Here is a 12,076-nt window from a genome sequence, read left to right as displayed (position 1 = left end):
GTTATATTTGCTTTATCATTGAAATAGACAGAAAATAAGGAAATTACACAATGCCCACTATTTTCTTTTCTGGTACATATATACTTGATTATTTGACTTATCGATTCATATGTCTTTGATTTTTCATATTTTTCTATAAATCATCAATATCATTAATTTTGTATTATAAAAAAGTTAAAGTTAAATTTTAGAAGTTGCATTTTGTAACAGTTGTGACGATTAAAAATTTATGCATTAGATTTATAACTATCTACACCTAGTTTGGTTCACATTGAAAAGCTTAAATTTGCACAAATTAAAGTCAAAGTAGGTAACACTATTTTTACTTGTATTCAATCTTTATAAAAAGCAACCAATTACATAATTTTAACACACAAAGAATCCATGCATACATTGCATGCTTAACTACTTGAAGAAAATGTAATATAAATGTATGTCCGAAGAAGGATTTTTGAAGTAATATAATAACCTAACAAAAGTTTAGAACATAAACTCATTCAATCATAATGTAATACTCCGTAGCTAGACAACCTATCGAAGCTCAAGCAATCTCATATTAAGACATAAAAATGTAAAATGCATTGATCTAGTAGATCATCCTTTTGACATAGATCAAACAGGATAAGAAGCTTCCAATGTGATACCACATTTATTCTGTCCTCTGATAAGCCTCATATAACCATTTTCACCCCAACTTTCGCCCCACGAGTTCTTTAACAACCAATAATCAATCCCATCTGTGGTTGTGCCATACCCGATAGCGGTAACAGCATGATCAATGTCATCACCACACTCTCCTTGGAAGACTCCACTTTGGTAGCTTTTGAACTCAAACCCGCTAGAATCGATTCCAACCGAGATAGGTTGCTGGGAAACGGCTTTGAGAAGGGCAGCCTCATCTTTTGGTGGAATTGATTCATAGCCGTTTATTGTCACAACACTTGTTCTAGCTTGGCATTGACTCTGATTTCCATTGATTGCAGTGTATGGGTACTCGGCTTCTGTTGATATACCTTGGTTTTTTTCGATGAATTCGAAAGCATTCGTCATATAACCACCACTAAGACAACTGTCTTCTTGTACACAATCAACGAGTTCCTCCTCTGAAAGTGAGATTAATTGTCCTGTTTTTATTTGGTTTAGCCCTTCTACTGCCCCAACTGCTGAGAATGCCCAACAACTCCCTACAATTTTTTAAACATATGATTAGAAACATTTAATTGTTGGCATGTAAAAAAATATTAACAAATAATAGTAAAATAATGTCAATTTTTGCTCTATTGAGTTCATACGTACGACATTGTCCTTGGTTCTTTATTCCTGTAACAGCTCCGTGTTCTCTCCAATCCATTGAAGACGGGATGTTATCACTAGTAAGGTTTTCGTACCTAAACCCGTTTGTTATTGAACCATCGGATGTGGAATCAAATTGCTTTTTATAACCAGTGTGAGTAGCTACAAACTCCTCCGTGGTTAAATCACTGAAGGCATTTGTACCTAATGTGTAAAGTTTATTTGATGATGTGGAATCAGCATTGAAATTTTCTATACGCTCAACATTCTTTTTGAATATGTTGAAACGCTTCTCCTTCTCTACTTCATCCTTGTAGACTCGTCCATGTTGAGTCATCCAAAGCTCGTGTCTCTCTCTTACCGATAAGGTTTTGTGATGGTTGAGAGGACGAGCAATGACTTGGGTAGCACAAAGCCCCAAGACAAGGACTAAGGCTAAGCATAAGAGTTGGGAGGATTGTTTTGTGAAACCCATTAAGATTATTAAAAGAGTAAGAGTTTATTGTATGTGAGTATGTGACGTAGGGTTATAATTTTGTAAATGCTCTTAATTATTAATTAAGCTCTTAGTTGGGTGTACAAAATGCTATTCATTCGTGCATCTTTTATAGGCAATCTTGAATGTGAAAAGTACTCATACTAATTGCCAAAATCTACGTTGAAAATTAAAATTCATGCAATGGAAATACATGGTTGACGTAGAATTATTATTCGTTGAGTTCCCTTCATGATTAACTTGCGTGTCAAAGCATCTTGTTAATGTAAATTCTCTTTCGTTATAAGAATTAGTTGATAATTGCCCCTGTTCACCCGTTACCCTTTATATAAACTACAAGTAATTGCCGTGTACAAAGTATGAAAATTTCATGAAAATTCAGAGGATTAATGGACTATGGTCGTATAAAACCTTGTTTCTCGAATGTTGGATGTGATTAAGTGAATTGTTTTTGAATTGTTAAACACGTCGCAAGGCCATAAGACCAAGAATGAGGAATAGTAGTACGTGAAAATAACTTAATTACAATTTTTTTTTTAAAAAATATTACTCGTAATTGTCAGCTCTTTACAATTACACACGGTTCCATTACCTTTCTATTTTTTTTATAAGTTCTTTACCCGAGTAATGCTCGGATATTTACAGGAAAAAATTATATTTATATATTATTATAAATTTGTATTTGTTTATATATTGTGTATATACTACCTCCGGTCCAAATTACTCGGGACTTTGTGAGGGTTTGCGGAGGCCGAGGCAAAAGATCATAAGCATAATTATTGAAAGATAAGGGTATATGCTTAAGTTTTAATCTAAGCAAAAATAAAAATAAAAAATAAAAAATAAAATAAAAAAAAAACAAATTCTACTATGACATAGATGTATAAGTGGATGACTATTATCCATGTACTATCTAGAATACTCTAGAGACGGGTATTTGATCTTATCCGATGAATCCCTAGATAATATATATATATATATATATATATATATATATATATATATATATATATATATATATATATATATATATATACGAGAATTTTTCTTATATGAGAATTTTTCTTTTGTGAGAACACTCTTTATGTTCTAAATTTTAAATCTAATGTTCTAAACTTTTCCTTAGGTGTTCTAAATTAAATCAATTATTCTAATTTAGTATTCACATGTTCTAAACCATAAATTAGTTAAGTTTGATGTCATAAATTTTAAATAACTTGTTCCAAAATTTTAACTTATATGTTCTAAATTTTAAAACGTGTATTCCAAGATTTTTAATTATATATTCCAGATTTTAAAGCGTATGTTCTATTTTTTTACACGTATGTTCTAAATTCTTTACTCATACTTTCTATATTGTATATCAGTTTGTTCTACATTTTTATTCACATATTCATAATCTTAAGGGAATTTTGACTTTTACCACCTTCAAATAACCACTTAATTGAATTTACCACCTCCATAAAAAAAAGATTTACTTTACCACCACCAAAATTTCCAAAAATTCGATTTTACCACCAACTAACGGATTCCGTCCATGAATCCGTTAGTAGGGCCCACATTTTTGACGTTTCTTCTTCATCTTCCCCGATCTTCCTTTTCAACCAACCAGCAACGAAATCAACTACCTCGGTTGGTCGAAATTTCGAGTGGGTTTTGCGTCTAGGTGGTGGTGGTTTCGGGTCGCGATGGTTTCGCGTCTGGGCGGCGTTGTTTCTGGTCTAGGGTTAGGTTGGTTTTAAGGTTAGGTTGGCTGGGGTGGATTGCGGTGGTTTCACGTCTGGGTGGTGTTGGTTTCGGGTTGCGGTGGTTTCGCGTCTAGGTGGCAGTGGTTTCTGGTCTGGGTTTGGATGGTGGTGGGGTTGGTCATAGCTGTTAGGTGGTGGCTAGGGTTTTGAGGTCGGAATTTGGTGGAAAAGGGGTAGAAATCGGTGCGGCTGTGGTGTGCGGTGCGGCTGTGGGGTTGGTCGTAGCTGTTAGGTGGTGGCTAAGGTTTTGAGGTCGAAAATTGGTGGAAAGGGGGTCGAAATCGGTGCGGTGGCTGTGGTTCCCGACGGTGGCTGGTAGCGGTTAAATGGTGGGGGATGTTCGCAATGTTAGGTGGTGGGGCTGGTCGTAGCCGGTCCGGTGGTGGGGGTCCCGACGGTGGCAGCAACCACCGTACCGGTTGATTGATGGGGATTTTTAATTTTTTTTTTGTTTTTTTTTATATTTTTTTAAAACTTACCCAATTATATGGCGACACGTGTGCAAAGTAGGCCCCACTAACAGATTTATGGACGGAATCCGTTAGTTGGAGGTGATTGGTGGTAAAACTGATGTTTTATTTTTGTATGAGGTAGTAAAGTAAATCTTTTTTTTTTTTTGGAGGTGGTAAATTCAATAAAGTCGTTATTTGAAGGTGGTAAAAATCAAAATTTCCTAATCTTAAATTAGATGTTCTAAATTTTACTCATACGTTTAAAATTTCATGAAGCAAATTTTATAAATTTTTAATCACTTGTTTTAATTCTTAAATCAGATGTTCTAAACATATTATCCACACAAATGTTCTAAACTATTACTCATATGTTCAGAATTTTAATTTGAGTCACATGTTCTAAATTTTTACTCACATGTTCTAAATTTTTACTCATATGTTCTAAATTTTAAATCAGTTCTCATATAAGTATAATTTCTCACATATGAACCTATTCTCACCGGATCCCTCCCCTATGGTCTGGAACCACACCAAACCCACCAATGGTCTGGAACCACACCAAACCCACTGACGAGCCGCAGTAACCTCCCACCTACCACCAAACCCACGAACCCACATGAACCCAAAGACCCACGAACCCCCACGAACCCACTAACCCACAGATCTGGAAAAATAATAGGAATGGTTGAAAGAGGAGAGAGAAAAAAAATGGGAATGAGGAAGAAGATGTAGAAATTTGATGAATAATGGTGATGAGGAGAAAGATGAAGGAGGATGAAGGTGGCTGGAATTCCCCTAAAGGTGGTTGATTAGATGGAAAGGGATTGATTTTGGTGAAAATAGTTAACTTAATTAATGTCTGGGTTTAAGCTAATTAGATAAAATCAGTTTTTTAATTAAGGTGTTTTAACAAAAGTAAGGGTAAAATGGTAATTTTACCACTAAAAATTTACCAAAAAAGGAAAGAAATTGGAAAGTGCATAATAATAACACAGCAAATTAATTAAAAGGAGTGGCTTCATTCATACATATACATTTGTTCCATTACAAAATGGCTATACAATCCAGCCAAGCCATCCATTTCAACCTAAGCATTGTCATGGTAGTGACAAAATCCCAAAAGATTATAAATGATTTGTCACTTTAACAACAAAAACCTACTTAACCATGACAATGCACTCCTACAATTCACATCTTAAAACTTAAAAAAAAAAAAAAAATAAGAACAAGCTTAAATCTAGCAGCTCCTAACCCCAAAAAACTTCTAGCTGCACATACCCCCCACCCAACCTAACAACAACAGCCTACACATCCTCCTTGAAGAGCAGAGGGAATCCGTCAAAATAAACTTTCATGTCATTGTTGATCTAGGCATGAAAGTCACGGCCATCATTGTAGATGAGGTCGTTGAGGATCCACTCGTTGACAGAGGCCCTAGGACCGAAAAAGGGCTGGAGTCAGGCAATTCAGGTGGCGGGTCTTCCACCACAGACGCCATTTACTTCAGACCTTCTTCAAATTATCCCGACTACCCCAGTCCAGCTTGGAGAAGACATGGACCACAAGCAAATCGGGGTTGCTGAAAATTGGGTGGGCATCGGAAAGAGCGTCCATACCTAGGTAAATTAATGGAGTTAGACAAGTTATTTTCCATGGGAAAACCTACTCTGTTTTAGTAAGCCAAAACCCTAGTATTAATTTTCAAGAAATTCTACCCAACAACAACACAATTCAATTTTGATAATCACCCACAACAACAGAATTACGCAAACAAAATACAAGATCATGATAATTGAAACAAGAAAAATCACTTTCAAACAAAATTCGCCCAAATAAAAAAACAGAACAAGCATACAACACCATTAATGGCGAAATTACGAAGGTGAAGACAAAAAAAGGGAATATACATACCTTGAGTAGATTGAAGCTCGGCCAACTTTGCTTTCTTGGCGGAAGATTCACAATCACACTACCACATTAATGGCGATTTTTTTGAAGAGGAAGTACGAGTTTTTTTTTTTTTTTTTTTTTGGAATGAAATGCTCTGTTTTTATCTGAAAATGGAAGCTAAGTAATGAGGAAGCCAATGGGGTGAGAGAGAGTGAATAAAAAGTCATTAACCTTTCCAAAAATCGTGCCATTGTCAGTGTAATGATGGATTTTCCCCTCCTAAGTACAGCTGAGTGGACACTTAAGCTTTTTTTACTTTCTTTTTAAAAGGAAGTAGGAAGTAATCGGTCATTGACCTTTGCAACCTGATTGTTAACCTGCAATAGTGGGTTGAGTACCCTCTTTGCAACTTCTGAAACTTTAGTCCCTTTTGTGCAATTTTTGGCAAACGTTAGTCTCTCCAATTTGTATCAACTCCATGTGTCCCTGTTATCAACTATCTACACCTAGTTGAATTTTGTAACAGTTGTGACGATTCTAAAATTTATGCATTAAATTTATAACTATCTACACCTAGTTTGGTTCACATTGAAAAGCTTAAAATTTGCACAAATTAAAGTCAAAATAGGTAACACTATTTTTACTTGTATTCAATCTTTATAAAAAGCTACCAATTACATAATTTTAACACACAAACAATCCATGCATACATTGCATGCTTAACTACTTGAAGAAAATATAATATAAAAACGTATGTCCGAAGTAGGACTTTTGAGACGTAAAAATGTAAAATGCATTGATCTAGTAGATCATCCTTTTGACATAGATCAAACAGGATAAGAAGCGTCCAATGTGATACCACATTTATTCTGTCCTCTGATAAGCCTCATATAACCATTTTCACCCCAACTTTCGCCCCACGAGTTCTTCAACAACCAATAATCAGTCCCATCTGTGGTTGTGCCATACCCGATAGCAGTAACAGCATGAGTAATGTCGTTGCTACACTCTCCTTGGAAGACTCCACTTTGGTAGTGTAAGAAATCAAACCCGCTACCATCAAGTCCAACCGCGACAGGCTGGTTGGAAACAGCTTTCATCAGGGCAGCCTCGTCGTTAGGTGGAATTGATTCAAACCCGCTTATTGTCACAGCACTTGTTTCAGGTTGGCATTGACTCGGAATACCGTTGGTTGCAGTGTATGGGTAATCATCTTCTGTTGATATACCTTGGTTATTTTCAATGTATTGGAAAGCTGTTTTCATCTCACCGCCTTCACAACCATTGTTGTCTTGCACACAATCAACAAGTTGCTCCTCTGAAAGTGAGATTAATTGTCTTGTTTTTATTTGGTTTAGCCCTTCTACTGCCCCAACTGTTGAGAATGCCCAACAACACCCTACAAAATTTTAAAACATGATCAGAAACATTTAAATTTAGAGTGAAAAAAAGTCTAAGTGCAATTGTGTAAAATTAAAAAAAGGAATTGGGAAAAATTCTACCATAATGAATAACACTACTATACTCAATTTTGATTGGCTGATTTTTTATTCACTCTTTTTGTCGGTCAAACTTATTAAAGATGATTTTTCTTTCAACGCATTTTGTAGATACGTAGCTGGCAATACCATGTGGCCGCTTGTAAACGAACAAAGTAACCCTTATACCTCTGACTGAATAACCCATATATACTGATCAATTAACCCATATAACACTGATTGAGTAACCCTAGGCTTATAACGCTAACGAAGTTACCCCAATTCTAGTTGCCCCAAGGTATGACCAGCCACATATAAAAGTTGGTGATTTATCTTTCTAAGAGTTCGATCATTTCTGTATTTCAAATATTGACTATTATTTTTTTAAAATTCTTTTTAATTTCATAATAAACTATCAGTTTCTAAAAGAGAAAAACCATTTTTTAAGTAGTTTGACCAACAAAAAACAAAAATTAGTCAATCAAAATTAAGTATAGTTTTAGACAATTAATAAGGATGACCACCATAAAAACATTTGAAACAGAGAGTATACGTAGTGATAAGAGGATTATGTAAGATATTTCTCTATTGATTTCGTACCACATGACCCTTGGTCCTTTATCCCTGTGACTGCTCCGTAATCTCTCCAATCCATTGAAGACGCGATGTCAGCATCAGTAAGGTTTTCGTACCTAAACCTTGTTGTGACCGAACCACCAAATGTGGAATCAGATCGCTTTTTATAACCAGTGTGAGTAGCTACAAACTCCTCAGTGGTTAAATCACTGAAGGCATTAGTACCTAATGTGTATAGTTTATTTGATGATGCATTAGCATTGAAATTTTCTATACGTTCAACATTCTTTTTGAATATGTTGAAACGCTTCTCCTTCTCTATCTCATCCTTGTAAACTCGCCCATGTCGAGCCATCCAAAGCTCATGCCTCTCTCTTAAAGACAAGGCTTTGTGATGGTCAAGAGGACGAGCCAAGGCTTGGGTAGCACAAAGCCCCAAGATAAGGACTAAGGCTAAGCATAACAATTGGAAATGTTGGTTTGCAAAAGCCATTAAGAAGTTAAGATCAAGAGAGAATGTGTATAGTATATATGTTGGGAGATAATAAATGTTAATTGTTAAGTTGGATGCACAAAATGGTATTAATGTGTCTATCTTATATAGGCATCCCTTAATATGAAATGTAAACATATTTCTTAACCAATCTTTACGTTTTACAATTTACATTACAGTTCATGGAAACTACATAGTTGACGTAGAATGATAATCTGTCTTCCGTCTTTCCCTCCGTAATTAATTATTAGATTCCTTTCAAATGGTCTGTAATAAGAATCAGTCGATAATCAAGAAAGGATGACTCGTCAGTATACAGTCTATAGACATACTTAATAATTCAAAGTAATAATTAATAATACTCGTGTAAAAATTGGTACTCCCTCCGTCCCTTAATTAGATTCCTATTTCTCTATTATGTGAGGAATAGATGCTAGAATTAGGAATCTAATTAAGGGACGGAGGGAGTATTATATATACCATTGAGTCATTGACAAATTCAATAATAAGCTAATAACTTATATAATTAAAATAAATAAATAAATAAATATATAAAATCGTTTAAATCTAGTAGTAGAGACGTAGTTCGAAAAATAACATGTAAATAATGTCAATGTTAATCAATCAATCAAAGTCTTAATCTGTTAAATGAACCAGAAATGAAAATAATGTCAATGTATAAAGTGCAAATATAAATACCAATTTTGCAATGGCTACAATAATTTTGGGCCACTATAACTTTTAAATCATGGCCGTACACTTATCAATATTAATTCCACGTCATCCATATTGAGTTGAGGCAGTTGACTTGACAAAATAAAATAAAATAAAATAAAAATTTTAATTTAAATTAGAAATTAAAACTGCATTACCCCCTTCCTTTCTAAACTCGGATCCTCGTACGAAGTATCCATCCATACTTTATATACTAAAGTAATCACCAGAGTTATCCCTTAAGTACACATGTCACATTCACAACAAAAATTTTCCCGCCCAAATATTTTTTAGCTTTTTTTTTAATTTCTTTTTTTTCCTTAAAACATAACATGATAAAAAAAATTTAAATGAATAAAAACTTACAATTATCTATAAAATATTTTAAATAATTTAACTAACAAGAGAATTTTAAGAATAGACATGATATGAGTTCAAATTCAAAAATTAAAAAAAAAATTATATATTAGCCATTTCATTCAAACTAACTCCATTTTAATAAACTTTTAATATTTTTAGGTCTTATTATTATAAATCCGTGCAAACGCACGGGGATAAAAAAAAAATTATATATTAGCCATTTCATTCAAACTAACTCCATTTTAATTAACTTTTAATATTTTTAGGTCTTATTATTATAAATCCGTGCAAACGCACGGGGATAAAACTAGTTACATTATTAAATTACTCCATTGCTTACCATGAATTAATGGTTTTCAAAGGTAACCCTACACAGCAGAAATTAAAACAATTAATTCATGGTAATCTGATCAAAATTCCACCATTGATTATTTCTGCTATACCTTGCTTCCAATTTCTGTAATCTGATCTAATGCTTATGTTAATCAATCTAATGTTGTTTCATCACATAATTTGAATTCTTGATGTTTATATTATCGGAGTATATGTGTGTATATTAATTCTCAATCTTCCATCAATGGAGGGATAGTTATACGATCATTAAATAAATTGATAGAGTTTTATTGATTTTTTTTATTAATTGGTAAAAGCAGTTTTTTTTGGATTGAAAAAAGTTATAGTTTAATAAATGAATGGATAGGATTTCCTCTAAAAAATAAAGGGTCTAGATTAAAAGTAATACAATGGCCATAATTTTAATGTAGCCATTGAATAATTTTCAAATACTAAACTCCTCTGTTTTTTTTAATTATTATTGTGTTAGGTTCAGATTGTATATATGATTTTTTTATAACACCAAAAATATTACGGAGTATTTCATAGCCGATTAATTTTTTATTTCTTCTATAGCCGATTGATTTTTGTTTCTTCTTTTTTTTTATCTGTTTTGGGAAATTTAACCACTACGAATTGATTAGCCCTTAATATCGTGACACTCCTACAATGTTACCACTTCACATTTACCGCACCAGAGTACCAGACATCGTGACAATTGATAGTTTGGTTCGTCGCAACATGAATATAATTATAATATTTTTTTTATCTTTTTTCTTTTTTAATAAATGATTTTGCTTATCTCATAACAAGAATTACATATATTCTCCAATCTTGGATGTTCTTTGAAAATTTAAACATAAGATGAGTTGACAGTGGACGTGAGATTCAAGGTCAATAGACCAAGAAATGAGGAATAGTCGTTACGCGAACAGCTAACACGGTTCCACACTTCCACTGCCAAGCCCCACACATTTTTTCTTTTTACTCTCTACTAGAAGACGTGCTTTTGGATTTATAACGAAAAAAACCTGATTTTTTGCTCCAATCCAAAACCAATTCAATTTTGCAACTTTGAACTCCTTGCTTTGAGAGAAAAGTAGGGGAATTGTTGTAATTCTCATATTCTGTGTTACAATGTGTAAAGTGATGATTATTGGTTCTACCAATAGTCCTATACTGTCTTTTTTGTTACGAGATTTACTAATATCAAATTTTTTGATTTTATGATACAATATTGTAGAAAACTTTAGAGTAATTATAAGCAATAAAGCAAGAACATACTAAGCACACTTAATATTTTTTATTTTTTTAGAGAGCTACAAGGGCGGGGGTGAGAATCGATCCCATGATCTCCTGAAATCGGGAGGGAAGCTCTAACCACTTGAGCTATCCCTCACTCTCACACTTGATATTTTATGAAATCTTCTAAAATACGTAAATACTCCATCAAAACAAATAAGCCAATAAAATCTAGGCCACACCTAACATACAGTACTTTCAAAGTTGAGTATATACATAACTGTATTTCTTTATGAGAAAGGGAAAAACATCCTACCTATTTAGGATCATAATATTCTCTTAAAATAAGGCTAATAAGATCATATAGATTATATATAAGGAGTGTTGTCTTAGGGCTTGTACACATTTATTTGATTTCAGTTCAGTTCAGTTCAGTTCAGTTCAGCTCCAATCAGTTCAGTTCAGCTTCTAATAATTTCCTTCTCTCATAAAATATTCATTTCGGCTCAGTTCAGTTTAGCTCCATTCAGTTTAGTTTAGTTCAGCTCCAATGAGTTAAGTTCACTTCAATTCAGTTCAACTCAGTAAATGTGAACAAGCCCTTAGAGTAATCCTTAATAGTTAGTGATCGACCTGGCCATGCATCATAATCTAAGTATACTTAATTTCAAGCTATTTATATATAATGATACAAATATATATACAACCCATTAAAAATTTAAAATAAGATTAATTGTTTCTTAATGTTCAGAGAGCCACAAGGGTGATTGACCACCTAAAATCAGAAGGGAAGCTCTGAAAAACTTTTGTATACACCCGATTTTCAGTAATTTACTGCACATCGGGTACACTTTTGTCAGATTTAGTGTCACTTTTGTCAAATTTATCAATGAAGCATAAATAACTCTTATATATGTTAGGGTAACTTTTGTGCGTTTTAGTGTAACTTTTGCACATTTTATTGTCACTTTATAACGGATGTTTAGTAATTTTACTGAACA

General features: G+C 33.5%; 1 protein-coding gene and 1 pseudogene across 1 annotated transcript; both read right to left on the bottom strand.

Moving 5' to 3' along the window:
* Positions 1-530: 530 nt before the first annotated feature.
* On the bottom strand, positions 531-1,777 carry LOC145612577 (senescence-specific cysteine protease SAG39 pseudogene; annotated as a pseudogene).
* A 4,735-nt stretch (positions 1,778-6,512) lies between these two features.
* Positions 6,513-8,426, bottom strand: LOC145612351 (senescence-specific cysteine protease SAG12-like). Its single transcript, XM_081667723.1, has 2 exons — positions 7,958-8,426; positions 6,513-7,278 (listed from the first exon to the last, which is right to left on the bottom strand). Exons 1-2 carry the CDS (start codon positions 8,424-8,426, stop codon positions 6,707-6,709), a joined length of 1,041 nt encoding a protein of 346 aa, XP_081523849.1. The 3' UTR covers positions 6,513-6,706.
* Between the last annotated feature and the right edge of the window lie 3,650 nt (positions 8,427-12,076).

This window comes from Chenopodium album, chromosome 24 (assembly GCF_948465745.1).
Source record: "Chenopodium album chromosome 24, dcCheAlbu1.1, whole genome shotgun sequence".
Lineage (NCBI taxonomy): Eukaryota > Viridiplantae > Streptophyta > Magnoliopsida > Caryophyllales > Amaranthaceae > Chenopodium > Chenopodium album.
Note: the sequence above shows the minus strand (reverse complement) of the source record. Positions and strands in the feature narration are given on the sequence as shown.

Bases quoted from the DNA above. Each gene is read 5' to 3' on its own strand.
- LOC145612351 (XM_081667723.1), bottom strand. From the start codon at position 8,426: ATGGCTTTTGCAAACCAACATTTCCAATTGTTATGCTTAGCCTTAGTC. The intron at 7,279-7,957 runs GTACGAAATCAA...AAAATTTTGTAG, and splicing joins AAAGGACCAAGGGTCATGTG to GGTGTTGTTGGGCATTCTCA.